The 24,201-nt window shown below is 35.4% G+C and overlaps 1 protein-coding gene across 2 annotated transcripts in view; it reads right to left on the minus strand.

The window, feature by feature from the left end:
- LOC113047831 (ubiquitin carboxyl-terminal hydrolase 43-like) overlaps positions 1-24,201 on the minus strand; it is a 72,968-nt gene that overhangs the window by 4,899 nt on the left and 43,868 nt on the right. For both annotated transcript variants that reach the window (XM_026209160.1, XM_026209167.1), the window contains 8 exons: positions 22,202-22,370; positions 15,677-15,788; positions 14,012-14,115; positions 12,270-12,347; positions 12,001-12,130; positions 6,211-6,556; positions 4,362-4,520; positions 332-490 (listed from right to left, as the gene is read on the minus strand). In XM_026209160.1, coding sequence (XP_026064945.1) covers positions 332-490; positions 4,362-4,520; positions 6,211-6,556; positions 12,001-12,130; positions 12,270-12,347; positions 14,012-14,115; positions 15,677-15,788; positions 22,202-22,370 — 1,257 coding nt within the window. The remainder of the gene's footprint in view (positions 1-331; positions 491-4,361; positions 4,521-6,210; positions 6,557-12,000; positions 12,131-12,269; positions 12,348-14,011; positions 14,116-15,676; positions 15,789-22,201; positions 22,371-24,201) is intronic.

A 24,201-nucleotide genomic window follows, 5' to 3' on the forward strand; every position in this document is an offset into this window, starting at 1 on the left:
TTTTTTAAAGTATTTCCTAATCTTTGTTAACGTAAGTTAATAAAAATGAAGTTTTCCATTAAATGCACAAAACCACTCAAGTCAAAATGACTTAAAATCATTTAAAACCCAGAAGACTAATTTGCTGCTGGCTCCCTCAAGATTTTTCTATAGGCTTTTTTATAGGTTTTTTCAGTTAATGAGTAAAGCAAGGTCTGTGGTTAATATAAATTAATGATACTTGGATGTTTTTCTTAAGGGAATCTTGAGGCAACCCATGACAAATTGGTCTTCTGGGTTTTGACCTCAAAACTCTATAGAAGTAGTGGTTATACAGCAAGAATATGCTGACCTCTATCTTGAGTTTGAGGCTCATGGATGATAGGAATGTGTGGTGTCTGGGGCTCAGGAGCTGGAGATGAGTTGGGCAGCTTGCTTCTTGAATTTGAAATTTGTTTGTCTGTGTTCAGTTGCATGAGCCAGTGGTCTGATGTAGAGGAGCTGGAGGAACCTGTGGGTAAAAAGTAGCTTACTTAGTCAACTTTGCTCCACTCATGCAAGTCAAAATGCGGTAGCACTTTATTTTACAGTCCTGTTCCCCATGTACATACTATGTACTTATTATAGTAATAACAATTACTATGTAATAACTAGGTACTAACCTACCCCTAAACCTAACCCTACCCCATGTAGTTACCTTGTATTACCAGAACTTTCTTAGATAAATACACTGTAAGTACAATATAAGTACATGTAGGTACACGTACTGTAAAATAAGGTGCAACCCAAAATGCTGTTGGGTTTTTCTGATAACAGACCGAAATGCACATGTAGTTGAATGCTAGCTATTTGGAAATAAGTAAACATACTTATTTCATGCTTTATGATGAAACATTTTGTGCTAAAGTGCATGAAAATACCAGGGACTGGTTCTCACTTTGCTCTAACCTTTGAATCTGGGAGACTTTTCTTCATTTAAAACTCATGAAGATGAGATGGAATGGATCCAGCAAGAATAACCGTATGCATACAAATGATCACAAGATGCTGGCAGGCAGCTGGTGCAACAACCTCACAAAACAGACCTTGAGAAAATTGCAGCAAATGAAATAATGTCTCGTACGAGTTGAAAGAAGAAGTGATGCCCTGAGACATGACCTTTCAGAGTTGCATGTTTATCTAACCTTCATTATTAAAGGTGCAGTATGCAATATTTGAAAATCACTCTTTGACCACAGTGTCAGATCGAATCCCAAAACAAACTTGCAGCCAATCAGCAGTAAGGGGCGTGTCTATTAATGATAGGGAGAAAGAGTGCTCAGTGAGTGCACAGGACAGATATTAGGAGATCGACTATAGATAGCTAGAGATTGCACATTAAAAGAAAAAAAAAGGAAAAAAACATTCAAAAGAAGGGTTACGATCAGGCAACAGGGAGGACCCGGGTTAATATTGGGACAGCTTTCCAGTGGTGGAAAAAGTGAAGGAGCATGTTTGTTTTGGTGATTTCCGTTATTAACATAGATGGACAAAATTCACTTAGTGCACCTTTTATGTGACTGCCACATGTTTTAAGATTGCTTTTTTTTTTGTCTTTTAAGCTCACCATGGCTGCACTTTTTACATCACATATAGTAAACCAGTAAAATTTTGAAATATTACAATTTAAACTGTTTTCTAATATGAGACCTGTTGTTTTTGTATGTCTGAGTCTGGCCCAGAGAACATGCTGTCCCCCTTTTTATGGCTCACTTTAGGGGGTTAGTTTGCCCAAGAAAATGAAAACTCTTTCATGTCATCTCAAAAAGATATGACTTTCTGCAGGACACAAAACAAGATACTTTGAAGAAGGCAACATCATCTAAACATCACTGGACTCCAATGACTTTCTTTGTGAGGACTGAGACACTGAAATGTTTCAAAATATATTTTTTTGTGTTCCACAGAAGAAAGTCATGCAGGTTTGAATAAATGATGACAGAATTTCTCTATTTTTGGTCATTTTTTATGCAAGGATGCATAGAATAGAGCAAAAGAGTAAAGGCATTACATGTATAAAAAGATTGCATTCAATTCATTTTAAGAATCCTGAAAAACTAGTGTGGTTAGTATGGTTTCTCCAAAGTATTTAGTAGAACAACACAGTTTTCAACATTGATAATAAGAAATTATTCTTGAACAGCAAATCAACATATTAGAATGATATCTGAAGGATCATGAGACATTGAAGACTGGAGGAATCATGCTGCAAGTAAAAAAAAACATTAACCTATGTGTGGATAAATGTGTCAAAGCACATATCCAACTTCAAAATGACATAATTAAACGTTTTTGACTTCATGCATAAATACTCTGAGGTGCGTTATCTGGATGTGAATTATGTGACTTTGCTCTAATCACAACAGCGAACACTGAAGGTAATGGTTTAACTCAACTCTCGGGTTCATGTTTGTGGAAACGATTTTATCTTGAACTGTTGCTTGAAGCTGCTCACAACAGTTCAAAGAGTTTAACTCAGACTTCACAGAACTCGTTTCTATTGTGTGTCTGAGAGAGCTGCTGATAACAGATCCATTTGATTACTACCACACTGGAGAAACCTAAGCACCTTAATTACAGCACCTTTTGATAATATCATTATTAATTATAACAAAAGATTCATATATCATAGTCATATATCTTCAAAAAAAAAAAGTTTACTGCATTTTAACAGTAAAATGCACAACTTGAAACATTTAAAAAAAAAAATCACCATGTCCAAAAATATAGCAGAATATGCAAATAAATTATTGCGCCTTGCTTCAATATGGAAAATATAAATATATCAAAAAACTATTTTGCATTAAAGACATGACTAATGCTATACAAATTTAGTTTTCGAATCTATTCAAAGAAACCTGAATAATGTATCACTTTCCACAAAAATATTAAGCAGCAAAAACTGTTTTCGACATAAAATCAAATCATCATTTCAGACTGATTTCTGAAGGATCATGTGACACTAAAGACTGGAGTCATGATGCTCAAGATTCAACTTTATCATCACAGGAATAAATCACATTTTATATTCAAATAGAAAACAGATATTTTAGATTTGTGAGCATAAGAGATTTCATTTGAAAAGATAAAAAAATCTTACAAACCCCAAATTTTTGAATGGTAGTGTTTGTTTCCACTGGTGTGGAAGAAACACTGTAAGACGTGTGTAAAGTTTGCATGTACAAAGCTGCTTTAAAAGTGGTCTACAATTCACACACAACTCAAAGCTACAAAGAAAGTGTGCATAATGCATTGAAATCTGATTTAATCTAGCAATATGACATTTAAGCACAGAATGGACCAGCACTACAGGCAGATTTTAAAGAGCTCAGACAGACACCACTGCATTCATCTCACATCTATTCACTGGCACACAGCGGTTTTACCTCTCATTTACATAAAGTCGAAAATTGCTCGACTTTTTGATGTGTGGACCTGCTGCTCACCTCACATAGAGAATGAATTGAAAACGCCAGCTCAGTTTGCTTCAGTGGACACATACAGTCATCATAATAACTTCTTTAGACAATAAAACTCCACTCTTTTGACTTGTGATATGAGTGTGTAGATTTGATTTGTTGAAGTCTTATATAATGTAACTTCGGCGGAGAGGGAAAAGGAAGGCAGAGACACTGGAACAGAGAAGCCATGTCTGTGCCTTGTCCTTCCTGGAAATGTTTTGTTCTTGTCCCGGCACCAAGGTCATGTCGTGGCTACACAGTGACCAGGCAGACTTTGGACTAGTGCTGAATACATACAATTGCATTTCTGTGTTTTTATTTCGATGTGGTTCTCTAAGAGAAGTAGAAGAGAGCTGTGTGGAAAAGCTCTTGGAGCCACCCAGAGGTTGGATGTGACTTTGCAATTTGAGAATGCACACTAGCATTCAAAAGATTGGGGTTGGTGATATTTTTTTTAGTGTTTTTGATGTCTCTTATGCTCACCAAGGCAACATTCATTTACAGTAAAACATTAATGCCCTATTGCCTACTTTGTTTGCATAAAATACATAGCAAATAAAGTTACTCTACTAACTATTTGCATGTTCTGAGGAGTGGAATTTTAAAAATAAAATATAGTGAAGTAACATGTAAAAATAAAAGCAGTCAATATTGCATTTTGTTTGGTGAACATACTAACAAACTTAATAGCAGATTTTCAAAGTTGAATCTTAAATGTCTTAGTATAAAGTTTATGAAATGACCATACACCTGACAGGCTGAAATGATCCACTAAACAAAACTACATAAGCAGATTCTTGTAAACTTTAGTATGATTTCTGCTTGTTTGCCCTTAGCAGTGTGTGTATACATTAAGGCAGGGATGCAGAGATGAGCATTCACCTTGTAGAGAGCAGCTAGCAGACCAGGATGGGATGGCATCTCGTCTCTGATAGAAGAGGATATAAGCTCCACGTGTGCACACTTCCCCCTCAGGCACCGGCTCAACACTGCTGTCATCGTAGGCATACCACTGACCGTCCACCGAGTTCCTGCAGTACGCTGCTCAAACAGACACTCATTATGTTCACAGTGCTCTAGATTTCATGCTCAAGTATGTAGAAGTATAATTTCACTGGGTTCAAGAATGATTAACATAACACTATTGTTTTCATGCATGCATACAAAAAGTATTTACACTGCAAATATATATATATATAACATGTAATTAAGTTCAGCATTTTTGTCTTGTTTTCAATGAAAATATCTGAACAAGATACATTTTACACAGAAAATTGTCATACGATTAAATTGCATAAGGTGATATTAATAATTAAGAAACGGGGCTTGCAATGTAATTATTTGGCAAATAATTCTCACATAAAGTATTTAATATTTTGGCTTGTATTTTGAAGTATTAGATCATTCAGCTTCATCAAAGTTTCCTTTCCTGACAGCCATTTGGTCAATTCAGGCCATTCTGTCCATCATCTGGAATATCTACCTCTTTCCTCCTGGGTGAACATAATGAGCTGCCTCGTGTTGCTTGGCCATCACCTTTGAACTGTGTGCTTCGGTTGCCAGTGGACTGAAGTGACCAGAGCATTGCCTTGCACAATCTGATGCAAGCTTCACGTTTGAAACAGCTGCTCGGGACTCTGAGAAATATTTGGCTTCATTATTTCACTGAAATGTGAATCCACTCTGGATCTAGAAGGGATGGCGTATTTCTGAAGGATTTTGAGTGTTCTTTCCTTATTATAATCCCATAAATTTGGAGATCCTACCATGTGCAACACTACAAATCATCCTTATCGTACAGGATGCATGTGATCAGTACAGGGGCTCAAACGGATGGTTCTAAGGACGCATAATACTGTATATCAGCACCATTACAGATTTCATTGATATTAGTGATATGAATTTATAAGTATCAGTTGAGATTGGATATTTATTGTACATGCTCTGTTTTACATTTAGATTAATTCTGCAACCTTCTAATGCTCATTTAAAATTGATTTTTAAAAACATTAATAATTTAAGGGCACTGTTAAATAATTAATTTTAGTTGAAAAAAAAAAATCAAGCAATTTTTTTTTATTTGTAACATTTTTTATTATTTTACATTTATTTTAGACAATAGTATAGAATATGAAAATTATTATTGCCTATTTTTTTATCAAGCAAAATTTAAATATCAGTCCATCCCTAATTTTTGTTGCTCAGATGTTTTTTTTTCTTTTCATGAGATTTAGTAAGAATTATTATTTATCTTTTAGTTTAATATAATTTTTTCTAATTTGTTTCTCCTAAAAGGCACAAATTAAATCTTGTGAAAATATTTGCATTTACTTATATGCTTTTGGAAGATGCTTTTATCAAAAATAACCTCTACTGCATTACAGATACAGGTAATAATGTTACAAATAATGTTCAGTTTCCTGTACAGGCCAATCATTTTCCTTCATAAGACCTCAGTGTGTCATCAGGAATCATTGGGTATTCATTTCATCATTCCATATGCTTTTTTGACTCTCAACGTGTAGGGAGCCATTGCTTTGCATCTTATGAATCACCAAGAACCACGGATTCAGCTAAAAATCTTCTTTATTATTCTACTGAAGGAAAAAGTCACCTACATCTTGGTTGGCCTGAGAGTGAGTAAATTAACAGTTTACATTTTTGAGTGAACTATCCCTTTAAGCTACAGGAAGGCTCTTCATAATTTCTAATTTCTCCTTCGCTCACACACCTGTGTAATGTCCTCCATGCATGCCTCCATGATGGTTACACACAGCGTACAGGTCGTACAGGAAGTTCAGCGTCTGTCTGCTGGCTTCAGGCCGGTGATGGGTCTGGTGTTTCCAGCCGGGCGTTGGTCGGGCACAGTTGCTCCTCTTGACCATGTGGCGGCCCATGTCGAGGCCAGTGAGGGGGAATTGTACCAGCGTGGAGAGCTTGTTTCGGTGCTCTCCCACCTGCCGGAAGCGTTTGAGGTGAAGGATGAGGATGTCTGGGAGGGTCCACAAGCTCATCTGCACCATGCCCTGCTGCAACTGCTTACAGTGAGGACACTTCCATGCATCGTCAGGGGCCAGCTAAGTAAACATGGTTGAAAAATTAGGATATACAACTCAAGGAAACTTTATATGAGTGCTTTTCGGTCTAAATAAATGGTCCTGAAAGATTTGAATTGATCACATTGCATTCTTTTTGAACAGCTGGCATTAATTAAATAAAAGGAAATAAACAGAAAAAGAGCTTCATGACTTTCAAAAAGAGAAAAAGTTGGAATGTTTTTTTTTTTTTTTTGGAATATAAAATATCTAAATGATGACATAATCCACATAGGCATTTATACTACGATTAAAAAAGTCGAATATATTATAATTTATAATAACTCTATTTATATATTGTGTTTTAAAGTGTCATTTATTTTTGTGATGACATGATTCTTCAGAAATCATCCTAATATGCTTATATGGTGCTCAGGAAACATTATCTTATTATGTTCATCACAAACAGTTGTGCTGCTTCATATTTTTGTGAAAAAAAAATTCACATTTCAAAACTTCAAACTTTTTTCACAGTAGTGTTCGTATATTCAAACTTTCTATGTGAAGATGTGACAGGTGTGATGTCAATGGCTTGGCAAACAAATGAGAGCAAATCAAATCTGAAAGCATTATTTTCAGTGAATAATGACTTCATGTTTAGTCAGTTTTTCACACAAAGCTATTGTGTGTTTGTGTGCACAATTTTAAAGGTGCCATATGCAAAAATTGAGGTAAAAATATCCATAACATGACCTACACGCATCAAAAGAATGAGAAGAAATAAGGGCGATGATGTCATTAAAAAAATGTCAAGTTATAGTGCTGCAGAGATATCAACCTTAATTAGCATTAGCATTACTAGCCCCGGCCCGACAAGTGTCGTAATACCAGTTTCGGCCATGGGAGGCGGTATGCGGGCAACATAACCACCAGCCAACCTGCAATACACGAATAACTCGCACGGCTTGTGGGCGTGTACTTGAACCTGATGTCAATCGTGTGGAAAGTACAGCACAGTACTTCATTTCAGTTCAGGGAAGAGAGCGTCACCCGCTACAGGGAAACAACCGCGCTCGGAAACACAAATCAAATCCGATAAGAAAAGGAGCCGAACCAGAGTAAACATCGGCACTGCTTTTAATCGCTGGAGACAACTGATGGACCTGAAAGAAATGAGGTTCGACTCCGAACTTGCAACATTTCTTTTGGATTGGTAAGTTAGATGCTGTTAGTATTTCGCTAGAAGTTTGTTTTATATGTTTGTGTATTTGTTTTCGGGAAGTTATAACATAGAAATGTATGGAAGGCTGTTCGATAAACGTGCTAATGTTATCGTTGGCTAACCGTAGCTGCGTTTGATAATTAGCTAGCCATAACTTAACGTTACCCATTTTATTATATAGGGCTGTGCATGTCTTTACTCATGTACATCTCATCAGTAAAGACGCTCCTGTAATTAGAAGTATATCTCAAGCACGTGTGTTCAGATCAGGGTTGCCAGGTTTTCACAACAAATCCTGCCCAGTTGCTTCTCAAAACTAGCCCAATCCCGCTTCCAGAAGGTTCCCCGATAAAACATTGCTTCCCGGGGTTAAAATATAAGTTTTTTAGCAGGGTTGCCTTGGTATAATTCGCATTTTAGGGGCTAAATATCACGTTATTTGTATTGGGGTCGCTGTGACCCGCGGACATGAAAAACAACCACCACAGACTTGGCAACACTGGTTGGCATTTACTACACCGAGCCGTAATTCACTGACAATCTACACAAAATCGATGTTAAAATCGCAGGCGATTCTTTGTCGATTTTGAAAGCGATTTTGTGTTAGTTGTTGGTAGACTACGGCTCTGTGTAGTAACTGCCGCTCCACCTGAAACAGTGTTGCCAAGTCTGCGGTTGTTTTTCATGTTTGTTCATGCGGTTTGAAGCAATCCCAATACCAATAACGTGAAATTTAGCCCCTAAAATGCTAATTTTACCAGGGAAACCCTTCCCAAAAATTTATATTTTAACCCCGGGAAGCAATTTTTATTGGGGAACCTCCCGGAAACGCGACTGGGCTAGTTTTGGACTAGTTTTAAGAAGCAACTGGGCAGGATTTGTTGTGAAAACCTGGCAATCCTGATCTGAACGCACAGGCTTCTAATTACAGGAGCGTCTTTACTGATGAGAGGTGCATGAAAATCGCATTCGCTTTTTTGCACAGCCCTATTATTATATCATAACTAACCTGCTCTGTCTAGTCTGTTGGTCTCCGTGTCCTCTTTGCTTCGTGGTTTTTCTGTGCGTGAAAAAATTGATGTGTGGCGTGAAAGCTTGTGAAAAGAGTCAATTGCGTGTATCTCACGGTGAATGCTTGAGAGTTGGCACATTAGTTCCCAAGCAGAATAAAGGACAGGTTGATTATTGCTGTTTAGCGTTTGCATTAATCTATGATGTGTCCCTGTTTGCGTACAGGGACATAAAAAATAAATTAAAAGTGATACGTGGACCAAGGTGTCTGAGATTGTTCATTTTAAGTAAAGGATCCTAATATTTCGTCCACAACAATATTTAATGAGGTTAACTTATAACTCCCTGTGGTTAGTCTGCACGAGATCAACAAGCTTGTTTGCTTTGCGGCCGCTTTAAATACAAAATAAGCATTCGATCTACGTTAGGGCATCTGAGCGCTCACAAATCTTTCTGCAGCGTCCTGAGCAGGGCCGGCCCTGACCAATTTGCTGCCCTAGGCAAGATTTTACCTGGCGCCCCATGCATCACAGCCCATTTCACCCTGTCATTGTGTTCATGATTTAGCATATATATATATATATATATATATATATATATATATATATACACACACACACGCACACACACACACACACACACACACAAACACATTACAGCAGAACTGTTTCCAACACTCATAATAAATCATCATATTAGAATGATTTCTAAAGGATCATGTGATAGACTGGATGTCACATGTGACACTGAAGAATGGAGTAATGATGCTGAAAATTCAGCTTTGCATCACAGAAATAAATGATAATTTAAAGTATAATAAATTGAAAACAAATTATTTTAAATTGAAATAATATATCACAATATTACATTTTTTCTGTATTTTTGATCAAATAAATGCAGGCTTGATGAGCAGAAGAAACTTCTTTCAAAAACATTAAAAATAGTAATGTTTCCAAACTTTTGGCCTGTACTGTATCCCCCCAAAACTGCACAACTGTAGAGTAAAACATTAATAAAAAAGTGATCTTAAAAGAAAAGAAAAGAAAAATGCGTCTTAAAACTGACATGATTGTACAAAATCACAGTCTGGGGACTCAGAACAACTGCTAACATTAAGTTTAAGGTAAAAATAACTGCCATGAAATTATAGTATCTTACTCCTTTGCAATAAATTGTTCTTTCACTACATCTCTTTACCTCTGTCTTTATCCTCTTCTCTTCTTTTTGGCACTGTATCTATCGCAGACTATGCTCATTTATAATGTGTCTTGTAAATTCGGCCTTCCGTCACAATCAGGAAACTTTCACCGTGTCTACAACTGGCGCGAGCTGCCAGGCCCGTTTCTACGAGCTGTGTGTTAACAAAAGCAGTGCTGTCTACATTGGATGCGGCGTCGGGCACGCTACACAACAAATTACCAACAACCGATCGTGCGCGCGCTCTGTTTCTGACGCACTTCAAGCACTCGATGGGCGGGGGAAGATTGAAGAGCCGGACTTTTTTTTTTTTTTTTGCTTTATTTGGTAGTATTTCGAATTAATGGTTTTTAAATAGTAGCCTATTATAAAAAAAAATATGTAAAAAAAAAAAAAAAAAAAAGATATTCACTCGTTCACTCATTCTGGCGCCCCTATGGATGAGTGGCGCCCTTAGCATTTGCCTATACCGCTTATGCCGCGGGCCGGCCCTGGTCGTGAGCAGAGCGGCAAGACCGATTTTTGATGCTCTAGATGCTGGCGGTGTGAACGCACAGTTAGGCTTCGGCTATGGCTGTAGTGTTGTTGTGAAAGTAGGGGCGGAGCATAGAGACTATGCCGTTTCTCGTTTGTTACTCTAGAGTAGACCAATTCACTTTATTGAGGCATACTGCCCCCATCTGGTATGGAATGTGGAGTATGACTTGATTTTTTTTGCCAAACATTACAGATGGCACCTTTAATGTTTATATTTCAAAAAACGAATAGGAGTGGAAATATAATTATGTAATTTAAAGTCAAGGTTAGTATTATAACTTTAATATTACAAAAACTTAGAGTATAAGTGTTTGTATACAAATCAGCAAATTTCCACCTTTTTTTTTCCTTGACAAAATTTGCCATGTCCCGTACCTGATATACATCCAAAATAATCAATACTGAACTGGAATCTAAACAAAATCGATTCGAAGGTTTTGAAGGATGATTGAGTCCGTCTGTGAAATTTGTCAAAACCCAGCCTTATTATATAGCAGTCGGCTCGACCCCTTTTGGCGGGTTGAAGCACCATTTACAAAAACGTGAACAAATCAGGCTTTAGTATCATAGAAAACAAGAGTGTACCCCACAAGGGTACAACACAATGCTCATTCCCCTTATCTTAGGGAGCCAAGGTTACAAAAGTAACCAGAGAGATTTGTCCTCTTTCAAATAGAAATTCTGTCACAGAATGAAAGGGGAACATCACAATCATCACAATATTGTATTTCAGAAAATTTCCAGGCCTCAGCTGTTACACGTTTATATGAAAAAATTAAAATTCATTGAAAATCTTTACACACTTAATTTTATGAACAACAAGGAGAAAAATGCTTGTTTTTCTTGAAATGTCACATAATTTTTGTAAAATGCAAAAGGAAAAGGTAATTAAGGCCAAAGCCAATTCTGAAGGAATACGTAAAATAACTAAAGCAAATTAATAAAATTTAGTTCTATAAGCTACAAACATGCTAATAAAAAAGCTCCTAATTGCTAAATATTTTCATTAAATTCTATCATTTACTTGACTAAAAACTCATAAAATTAAATTTAAAATGTAAAATTTAAATTATTATTAAAATAATGTATTATTAATTATAAAATGTATTATTAATTATAAAAATGTATTATTATTATAAAAATAATTGATTAAAACAATTCAAATTATAATACAATAATATCTTATAATTGACTATAATAAAAACCTTAACCTCAGTAATAAAGGTATCTAATAAATTAGGATACTATTAATATTGTTTAATTTATAATAACACATATCTTAAAATTAATTAACACACATTTCAAAATGTACAATTTACAGAATATAAAAAAGTTATATTGATATTTCTTATAACTACACATTTTCACTGCAATGTTTTACTATCCAATGGTATTTTTGTTATTATATAACATTATATAAATGCAATATCGCCCTCGCACATAGTTTAAGCTGGGTTGTGATTTCCTGTGGCATTCAGCTGCTAATATTCAGCATTACATGTGATTTTGTGTGAGTTACTTGTTCTTCTTTAGTGTAGAGCTCAAAGCACTCATCCAGGGTGCAGCTGTGCTGTTGAACGTGGTGTTGTTGTTGAGCACGAACACTTTCCGAGTCCTTCACCACCTCCTCTTGGATGTTACCAAACAGGCTGCACACAGACACACAGCAACACCAGCTCATTGAACCATCATGCTTGTATTGTTGTCTTGATGTGCTTTAAACTCAAGTGTGGATGGAATGTTCTGTATTTCCACACATAGTCTAGAGGAAGTGAAAGATTGCATTACCAGTCTTTGATTCTGTGCTCCCACTCAACAATGATCTTCACATGCGGCGGCCCACCTGAGCCACACAGCTTCAGAGCTCTGAGGAGATAAAGACCAAAGGGATTGTGTTAAAAGAGCTTCTCACACATACACAGATATACACACAGACATGCACATTTAGAGGTGAATAAAAAATACTCAACACCCAATGCATTCTCAGGAAAAGTAAGAAAGCCACAGCATGACCTATGGTATATTTGATAGTTCATAACTAACCAAGCAAACATAATAAAATAAATAAAAGTTGTGTATATAATATATATTAAAATATGCCGTGTAATGCTATATACTTGCAAATTACATTTGTTACCTGGTGTTTCTTTGTAAGCATTTGTGAGATTTATTTACAAATTTGGGGTTGTTTCAAAGTATATTATACACAATTTGTTTTTTTTTTTCAGTGTAGCATCAGAACATGATCATGTCGGCTTCACGTCAGGGTCCTTATCATCCTGTAAGGGTTTATTCTGTTACAACAACCGGCACAGTGTATATTATCCACTTATTACATGGCTACTTGTATAACTATATAACTATATATAACTATGTATAACTATATATATATATATATAGTTTATTTAAATAGCTCTCTAAAAGCAAAGCTTCTGCAAAGAAAAACAGTTCCTAGCCAATGGCTTTGCATAAAGTGCTGAGATGATGGACGTGTAAGGCATAATGTACAGGCGTATGACTAATTACACAGCTTTTAACCACAGAAATAATGATGAGGACATGAAATGTTATTTCAGAAGAAAGTTCTTTTACATTTACAGTTTTAGCTGTTTATTATCTTAGATCCATTACAGTGTTCTGACAACAAGACTGTTAATACTACAGTCCCCCAGTCTCATTTTACAGTAAATACAGTCGATAATTGAGGCACAAAATTAGTTTGAATTGAAGCACCCATCCTAAATACCTGGATAAAGGGTGTGCTAATGACAGTGTCACTAATGCAACGGTTGTTCTAAAGAAAACAAACAAACAAACAGAATCACGGAAATGTTGATTCCAGTCAGAATCGAGTATTCCAGAATGTTGTGTTATTAAGAATATTTAAGAATAAGAAGTATTAAGAACAAACCACAATTACTATAAAATGGTGAATTGAAATTTCAAATGTGACATATTACAAAACTTAAGGATGATACTCTCCAACCCTGATCAACCTGTAGCTGCAGCACATCTAGAATATGAACAAGAGAATCATGACGAGAGTGTCAGCAGGAAGATGTGCAAGAAGACGTTAGGATGATTAGGAGATTAATGTCGTCATGCAGCTGACAACATTTGAAAGTTTGGGGGTTTGAGGACTTCATTTAACCCTGAGTGATTTCAGAGGCTCCTCAAGGACTGGAGAAATTGTATGAAGGTGATAAATGTTGGCGGCTACTCAGAGGTTTATTCTGATGTTTAGGATAAAATATATAAATAATCATAAAATCAGTAGCTGTCTCTACCTGTAAATACATTATGAATTATTGATGGTTGCTAACTTTGAATAATGAATAAAGTTATATTGTATGTTTGCTTAATTTATAAAAAGTTTAATAAAAAATGGAACTGTTTATTTTAGAGCCTGTTTGGTTGGAAAACATCCTCTGAACTTGATTGCTTTTACTGGCTCCTTATCAAAGATTCATATATAAACCGTATACTCTGTTCTGATCCACACACACACACACACACACACACAATACTACCTGTCCACTGCAGGGTGATAAAGCGGCCGTCCGTCTTGGGGATTTAAGTAGCTATAAGCTGCAGATCCCCCAACAACACGAATCTTGAACAACACCCTGATATTCTGAAATGAAAAACATATGGAGATGTTAGTAGAAAAAAGCCAAAGAAGCATAAGACACTGAGCAGTTACAATTCCACCAATACTTCAATACTGGTAATGTGATGTTGTTAACTAGAAAAGTCATATGAAAATATATGAGAGGGTGTTTCTTTCAATTATAATTAAAACTGACAACACTAACCAACAATACAATTATAACAGTGATGCTTACATTAGCAAACATTTGCATTTAGTCATTTAGTACATGCCTTTATCCAAAGCGACTTACAAATGAGGACAACAGAAGCAATCAAAACTAACAAAAGAGCAACAATACGTAAGTGCAAATGACAAGTCTCGGTTAGCCTAAAGCAGTGCACGTAGCAAGGTCATTTTTTATATATATAAACAAACACCACATACATGCATACATACAGTCAAACCAAAATGTATTCAGACACCCTCAACATTTCACACACGATCACAGTTTATTCGCTATAGTTTTGGAAATGTTAATAAAATATGAGAAGAACTCAGAGTTAAACTGTGCCAGAACAAATTCATCTTGATAATGTCAGATGACACTTAAGCAAAACATGGTCAGCTCAAAGTGTTTGGATCATTTTTGTTCCCAAATTTGTATACATTTTACTGGTAGTCCACTATATGAGGAATTTTTGGTATAATATGTCATAGTTTACTTTATTTTGTTATCCTCACTTACACAAACTAACTATTGTGTCCTGAACCCACTAGTAAATAAGTATAAAAAATTATATCTGGTGGCTGAATATTTTTGGGTTTGACACATATATATACATATATATATATATACATATATACAATTTAAAACACTGTTTTCATATCTAATTTATTTCTATGATGCACAGCTGAATTTTCAGCAGCCATTGCTTACTCTTCAATGTCACATGATCCTTCAGAAAACATACTTTTGTGCCAAATACACTTTTCTTTTTATTATCAATGCTGAAAATAGCCATGCCGATATATATATTTGTGGAAATCATGAAACAGGATTCTTTGATGAATAGGAAGTTCAAAAGGTCATTTTTTAAAATCTTTTGTAACAATGTAAACATTGTTATACTGTCACTTTTAATAAATTTAAGTCAACCTCGACGCATAGAAAAAATTATCTTTCCAAATCTTACTGACCCCAAACAGTGGCGCATATCTGGATATCTGTTCGCAGGCCCCCTGTAGTACCTTGATGGACCCACAGGGGTCCACAGACGCCTACTGAAAGGTCCTTTATGGAAACGGACACTGTTTTATTCTGGCTGGTGTGTCTAAAACACACAGCAGGGGGAACCAATCAACTGCTGAAAAGCAACAGGGATGACTACAAGAATGTAAGAGGAAGGAGGAAGATGTTTTAGAGGAAATGATGGAATCTTGTGAGAGACTTTACTTTGAAACCTAAAGATATTGAATTGTGATTGTGGGCTGTTTTGTATGTTCTTGTATCCGTAGCTTGTGTTTACAGCTAAACTCTCCACTCTCCATCAGCTACATGACCTATGGCTATTAAAAGCTCTGTCAAGTATGCAGTTGATCTTACATGTGCCTGAGATCCGTTGATCATTAGATAGTAGAGTTTACTGAGGATGCTCTGCTGTAGCTGGTCCCACGACACTGACCTGTCCTCTCTCATCAGAAATGGAGGACCGAACCTGCAGATAAATCAGATTTCAGATTAGTCTGTGTTAATATGGATTTTTATGATTTGTATATTTATTTGTATATTGTTTTATGCACTGTGTTTCAACGACGGTCTATATAAAACAAACTTTATTATTATTATTATTTAAATACATGTGATACGGGGCTAGTTTCACAATTTTAACTTCAGTGAATCTTGTGGGATAGGTTTATTAAGTATGATTAAGTTTCTATATAGACATATACCTTAACATTTTGATGACAAAAAGCTATTGAATATTTCCATTATTTCCTAAGAAAAAACTGTTCATTGAAGACATGTTAAGGAAAACATTTAATAGAATTTCATATTATTTTAGTTTCATTGAGATTCTATAATAGTTTTAATAGTAGTAGTTTTTATTTTTATTTAATTTTCAATTTAAGTTTTAGTAATTTAAATACATTTTTGCATTTGTTATAGTTTTTTTTTAAATATATCTGTACAGATTTTTATTAATTTTAACTTTAGTTTTTAGAACATCAAGTTAAACTAAATACAAATGAAAAATGTTGCGTGAAATAAAGTGATTTTTAATTTTTTTTTTTATTATAGGTTATTATGTTCCAGTTAACATTTATTTTTTAGTATTTCAGTTTTAGTTAACTACAGTAACCTTGTACTGAGTAAACCTCAACCAACGTAAAAAATGCTACAGTTCAGCTAAATCTGACATGGTCCCTCCCACATTAAAACATCTAAACTACATAAAACAGCTTTGCAATATTAGCTTCAAAGTATTTAGATACATGTTATGGAACTCCTCTTATTATCGACAAGGATTAAAAAACAACAATCAGTTTTAAATAATAGGAAACGGGTCTTGCACAATCTCTCATTCCACCATGTGGTTCTTGGCCTAAAAAAGATTAAAGATACACTACTGCAAAGACCTACTGCTTAGTCACTACCAGAAATCACATGAGATTCATATGTAAACATTAGGTCACATTTTGATAATTTACTGCCTGTGTCTGGACACTATGTTCCAGTGTCCTCAACAGTGCCCTTGAAATCCTCCCCACCCTTTTCAGTTTAGTGTTTTTTTGTTTTTTTGTGGCAGGAAACTAGTGATTAAGTTTCCAGATTTCTGCTACAGGACCTGTACAGCAATGATAAAGGAGACAAAACAAACAAAAGTGAGCTGAGGGAAAGCAAGCCTTATAGGAATGTGATAAACACATAATTGTGCTTGGGTTTCGCCTTAGCCAAAAACAACGTTGGAGATTTCTCTGACAGGACACAGAGAGAGAACTGAGATCTGAACAAACATGCTCTGATCCTCCTAACGTCACAGCTCGCCCGAGGAGGTTTCACCAAATTATACAGCAATAAAGTGTCTGTCCGTCCATCTAACTATGCTTGACACCACACAGTTTAAACGTATTCTGGACATATAAAAAAATGGATTGAAATGGCCATAAAACAGCATTTGCAACTTTCACTTCAGGTCAAATTCACCTTTTACTGCATCTTATTGCAATAGTCTCAAATGAATAGTCCTTCTTCAAATCCATTGTTATTAAATGACTTAATAGCTATTTTGCTTTTGGTGAACGTTATTTAACCACTTTTGACCTAAGTTAAGTCAGCTGGAAAGGAAAGTAGGATAGAAATCACTTATTGATTAAAGATTACAGAGACTATTTCTTTTTTCCCCAGATATTCTTTGGAATAACATACACTAAAAAAATCATGCACAATAAGACCAAAAATGTGTTCAATCAATTTAATAGTGTAAATCTAGATTTTATGTTCACTTTAAAGATAGACATGCTGAAATTGCTACTATAAGCCTACGACTAGCAACAAACAGAATCAATGTGGAAACAGCTGAGAAACTGTTTGCTGACTTTTCCACTATGTTTGATGTTGCACACTCTACACATCAAAAGAATGTTTTCCTGCAATATACCTGCTCCAGTGATGATCCTAAAATGACAGCGATTTCCTCTGGGATAGAAAACTCCACAGGGAACCTGATAGTCTTTCTATAACCCTTTTTTTAATGTGTTAACTCTGCAGTGCTTTCTGTGTACAAGTGCCGACTGCTAAATGCATCAACTAGAAAAAATAGAGCATCCATCCTAATGATAATACTACCTAAAAAGTTATTTTAATATTATTTATATACTATTATAGTATTGATCAGTAATGCGCGGGTTGATCCGAAATGAGCGGGTACCTGCGGTCATCCAAATATATTTTTAATTATATTCAGGTCGCGGTCGGTCGGGTCGTTTGAAATAAAGATGACAATTAAACCTTTGCAATTTATATAGTACTAGACACAATTTTGAAATACATAGGCCTACACAGGCATGAATAGAGAGACCACCTGTCCCGCTTTACATTGTACAGCAATTTTACCGTTTGTCCCGCCTCACGCAAACTGAGCATCTTGTCCCGCCTCACGCAAACTGAGCATCTGTCTCACTTTTTCAATCGACCCTGCCTAATAAATACACGGATACGTCCATAGGCGTAGTGTTAACTTATGTCCAATAGTTCAGAGGAGAGCAATAAAAGGGTTAGTCGATAGGCAGAGTCATACGTCAATCAAACAGTTGACTGGTGCGCGAACGCCTCCTCAGCATCGTCAACAATTTCAAATTGGAGAACACTCAGGTTAAGCAGTCATGGCCAGTGTGGCCACGAAAAAGAGAAGATTTAGTTTTAATAGCGAATGAACCGCAACATACTCCTGGTTAAGACCTGTAGATGGCAAAGCAGAGAGAGCTTTTTGCATTCTAGTTTTTTTTAAATTATTTTATGCAAAAGCAGTTTTTCTGTGGGACATGGTGGAGAATACGACGTGAAGCGACATGGTGCATGTGAGTACCACAGATAAACAGCACATCATCAAGAAACATGAAAATCAGTTCAATCGTTTTTCAATAAACCAAATGACCCACAGGCTGACAAAGTTTGGGCAACAGAAGTGAAAAGCATTTATCATGCTGTACATCACACACATTCATATCGCTCTACTGACTGCAGTAACAAGTTAGCCCCAGTCATTTTTCCAGATTCTGAAATAGCTCAGAAAAACGCTGTAGAAACTTCGGGTGATATTTTGGGTCAGGTAGTGTCTTAATCTTTTAGTCGGTGGGTTTAAAAAGAAATATAGGCAATATATTACAGAAAGCTTGAAATGTCTACTTTTAAATGAAAATATTCAAACCAAAATAAATAGGCTATAATCTGAATATGTAATCCATCTGAAATGGGCATTTCTCTCTGGCATTCACGGCGAGTCCTCATGGTCAACTTCATCTCAGCAGCGACACAGAAAACACTGTGACTAAACAATTAAATGTCTCCTTGCTAATTTAGACATAATCATTACCGGTTCTTTGTGGCAAGCCTTGTTTGCGGTCATAACGCTTATTATCCTCTAGGCTATAGCCTATGTAAGTAATTAAATTAATATAAAGGTATGACGCATTTACTACTTTTAAAAAGATGAGCTAGCGTGAGTAGCGTGAGGGTCAGGAAGCAGGTCGGGTACAATATTTTCTTTTTCTTCTTTTGCGGTCCGAGCTGCGGGTGAGTTAGTTGAAAACATCGGTCGGGTGCGGGTTGTATACATTGACCCGCACATCACTGGTATTTATTAATATTTTGAATTAGTTTTTAATTTTACAATTTTCATTTTATTCATATACTATTATAGCATTTATTAATATTTTGAATTAGTTTTAAATTTTCATTCTATTCAGCATTTATTAATATTTTGAATTAGTTTATTTTTATATTTTCATTTTATTCATACACTATTATAGCATTTATTAATATTTTAAATTAGTTAACATTTTTATATTTTAATATGATTTATATAGTATTATAGCATTTATTAATACTTTGAATTAGTAATTTTGTGTTTAATGAACTTTAATTGTGTGGAAGTAGTACAGAGGTCCAACTAAAGATATACTGAAGTATATTTGATTTTGCTAAAGTGAAACTACTGCAAGTATACTTTATGTTCACTTTAATTATCTTGCATTTAAAGACTGATATTATACAGAAGTTTATAGACTCCTTATTAATAGAGTTATATTAAAGCACATAAGGCATAATATTAAGAAATGTCTATTGTGCAATAAAGAAATATTCCAAATGAAGTTTAATTATAATTTTATATACCAATGTTTAAGATATGGTTAGGGCCTTGTTATGACAGCTGCTTAGTCTCATTGTAAGTTCCTATATTCAATTAATGAACTCATGGCTGGAGCTGTATGTCAGATTTAGTCTTTTCCACACTCTAACTTTGCAGTGATAGGAATATCATTTTTATCAGTATCTGTAGAAAATCAATCAAAATATCACTGCCTTCAAAATGACATGTACTCACGCTAGCTCATCTGTAAGAGACAAACGTATGTTTTGAGCCTTGCTCTCTCTCGTGAGATTTCTGGAGGCATTCACACCTAGAGAGTATTGATCTCTGAGTGTTTGTCACTGTCGCTGTGTGCCTGACGGATCGATCTGATGTGACAAACGTCAAAGAATCTGTGTGAAGCTTTTAGAGCAAAAGCAAAAAGGTGAGGTAAAGTTGTCACGATTGATACTTTCCAGCTTTAAGTGTGATAAAGAGGCATGTTTTTGTTCTCAGAAGTCCATTTATAATGCAAGTTCAGATTATTTTCACGCTCTGTGACCTTAGAAATGAAACCTTTGAAATGTCTTTTTGTAAAGTAACTTTATTACGATTGGCTAATCTAGTCAGTATTGTTCCTGCTGTTTTTTAAAGGATATTTTTCAACATTCATTTTATCAAGAAATGTTTGTTGAGCAGTAAATCAGCATATCAGAATAGTTTCGGAAGGATCATGTGACACTAAAGACTGGAGTAATGATGCTGAAAACTTTGTTCTGCAATATATTCAAACGTTGATATTACAGTGTATTAATATTTCACAATATTAATCCTTTTACTGTATTTTTGATCAAATAAATGCAGCCTTGGTGAGCATTAGACAGCTTTTGAGTCAAGAGTTAATAATGCCGGCAATAGAACTTTGAACGCCAGTAAACTTAACTGTATAAAACTATACACTATAGGTGTACACTATATAAATGTAATTTTAAATCTTATATCTGCACAAAATGACAGAAAAGTTCAAGTGAATTTGAACTAAGTTATGCCTTAGTCATAATAAGTCATGAAATACAGTCTTTCTGTAACAACTGAAACGTAACTAAATATTTCACAACTCTGTATTGCAATAGTTTCACTAAAATGTTATATCAGGAGTTTTCATTGATGAGCTTATGTTTTTAAATGAACAGATAAAAACTTCAAGTATATGGTTTTCATTATGCAACTAAAATTAATTCTTGTCAATTAAAATGTTAATTCTTTTGACTAAAATGAGTTGCCATTTTAGTCTGAATAAAATTGACAAATATGAATGAATATGACATGGCTAAACATTGACAAAGTTAAAAGATTTTTTCTAGGACTGTCAAAATTAACAAGTTAATAACACATGAACGCAAATTCTTAATGCAACTTACTTTATTAAAGCACAATTAATGCAGCACACATTATCAGTTTCAGGGTTCCTGCGGGTCCTTAAAAAGTCTTAAGAGGTCTTAAATTTAGTTTTTACATTTAAAATATTTAAAGCCATAAAAAGTCTTAAATGGTTCAAGAAAGTCTTAATTATGATTTCAAGAGGTCTTAAATTTGGGGAGGGAAAGACAAGAATTGAGATTCGGCTTTATGTGTCGAATAAACTTTAAAAGGCGATGATTTTATTGAATAAATATGAGCACTGCAGGTTTCAAAGACCACTGCTGTGCTGCTTTGCTTACAGTCAGAGAAACTGCTATATTTCTGCTGCTCCGTCATCTGCGCCATCTGCTGGCAGAGAATTAATTAGCATTTTCAATAAGTCTGTCTACTCCTCTTCTCCAGACCAATGCGAACATCCATGTTTTTATGCCGCAAATGTACATTTGTGAACTGGCAGATCAATAAGAAGATAATATTTAATACCAAATTAATATAGTTATATAGTATTTAATTAATATAATAATTGTTTAAATGAATGCAATATTTGATACTTTTGATGTAATTTCTTACATTTTCTTTGAATCTGAATTCTTTATGCTCTATGTTGAGTATGGTTTCACTAATAAGAAACATACATTTGAAAAGTATTAATTTAAGGTACATTTACAACAGATAAAAATAATTTAATTTGATAAAATTAAAGTTTTTAATTTGAGCTTAATCACGAGTTAACTTATGCTGATCATGCGATTAATCACGATTAAATAGTTTAATCGATTGACAGCCCTAATTTTGTTCACCAAAAAAACAACAACAAAAAAACTGTCCAAAAAAAGTGCAGCATTTTTTTAGGGTACCTCACTGCCTGCTGTCCTGCTCCGGCTGCATTACACACCAACAGCAAGATCTTCACCATCCCATCGGCCTGGTTCAGGAACTCTGAGGACAGCGCTCCGGACGCTGCCAGTCTGTGACCTTCTGGCCCAAACGAGGTGTATGGAGAGGACGGAAGACTATGATGGAACCCTGGGATGAGAGGGAGAGCCAAGAAGTGGTAGAGGTCACCTCCTAAATTGCCTAATCTTTTGTCATATTTATTGTCTGTGGCTCCATATAGCAGAATAATGTAAAAATGTAATTGTATGACAAAACAAGATGCCATATGCATGGATAAAGAGAGGAAGAGAGTGACAGAGAGAGAGAGAGACAGATGGAGACATGCAAATAGAGTACAGCAGACTGAACAGAGTGGGTTTATAATTTGATGCAAGTCTTCACACACATACATACATTCTAAAGGGACGTCAAGCTTTCAGATGTTGTCTTCCAAATAAAGTTCGACTTGACAAGAAATTTAAGTCCTTGCAAAGCAATTTTAAATATGTGTTCTGAGTATGTCAAACCACAATAAATAAAGCAAAGTAAATAAGTAAATAAGCAAGTAAATAAAATAAGGTGTCAAAAATCTCTCAAACACTGGGGGAGTGTCCGCTGTCTAGGCTAAAACCACATCCACTCGCGGGAAATCTCTTGTCTTTTTTCACCTGCCTAATAGCACTACATACTGAATGGATGCTCCCTCTTGCAGATTAATTAAAACAAGGAGACCAAGCTTTTTTGTAAATTATCGCAACCAGGTAATATGCATTTATGTGATGAAGGCATTGCTAACTAGTAAACTGTAGGCTGTAGTAACCAACAGTGATGACAGGAACTTGTGATTGAGCGGTGAACCACTGATGCTAGTGAGCTCTAGTTATTAGACTTGTTCATCTTGAAGCAGCGCTGCACAGACTGATCGTTGTATGACATCTGTGAGACCGATTCGAAAGCGTAAGGAGCATCTGCTCTCTATAGCTCTTACTGTACTTTGATGTCACACAGCGATTGGTCTGCGCAGAGATGCTTCAAGTCAAACACACCTCTTTGTAGTGTAAGGAGAGAGGCCATGCTCAGTGGCTCTAGTGCGTCACCAAGACATGAAAAAAATCCTAAACACAATTTAACGGTGTAACTCCACAATTCAGTACTGCAAAGTTCACATTCTTTGTAACGTGTTTCAGCAACACATTACTAACATTTCTAATGTTTTTAAAACAATTCTCTGAATCGCCTTTACACAGACTTTAAGTACCCAGAACAAACTAACCAAAACCAGCCAAAGACTGGCATTTTATTTATTTTTTGAAAGTCACCCAGTTCAATTTATCAGGGACTGATAAGTCTCATATCTTCAAGGTGACATTTATTTCTGCACCTTGAACATCAACCAGCAGATCTGGAACTTTAAAAGGGTTTTAAAGATGCTCCCCACTGGACAAAAAAAAATTGTCCTGCTTCAGACTCATGCAATTGGTTAAAGGGTTAGTTCACCCAATAATTAAAATTATGTCATTAATAACTCACGCTCATGTCGTTCCAAACCCGTGAGACCTCCGTTTATCTTTGGAACACAGTTTAAGATATTTTAGATTTAGTCCCTCCATTGAAGCTGTGTGTATGGTATACTGTCCATGTCCAGAAAGGTATTAAAAACATCTTCAAAGTAGTCCATGTGACATCAGAGGGTCAGTTAGAATTTGCTGAAGCATCGAAAATACATTTTGGTAAAAAAAAAAAAAAAAAAACTATGACTTTATTCAGCATTGTCCTCTCTTCCGTGTCTGTTGTGAGCACGTTCACTGCAGTGTAGTGATATCTGGTTTGCGAACGAATCATTCGATTTAACCGGTTCTTCTTGAAAACTGATGCAACCGGTTCTTGACTCGTGAACGAGTCATTATCTGGCTTGGCTCTGTGTTAATCTCTCTCTTCACAGCAGTTCAGTCAGTGTACTGTTTGAGTAAATGAATTACTC

Source organism: Carassius auratus, chromosome 3 (assembly GCF_003368295.1).
Source record: "Carassius auratus strain Wakin chromosome 3, ASM336829v1, whole genome shotgun sequence".
Classification (NCBI taxonomy): Eukaryota; Metazoa; Chordata; class Actinopteri; order Cypriniformes; family Cyprinidae; genus Carassius; species Carassius auratus.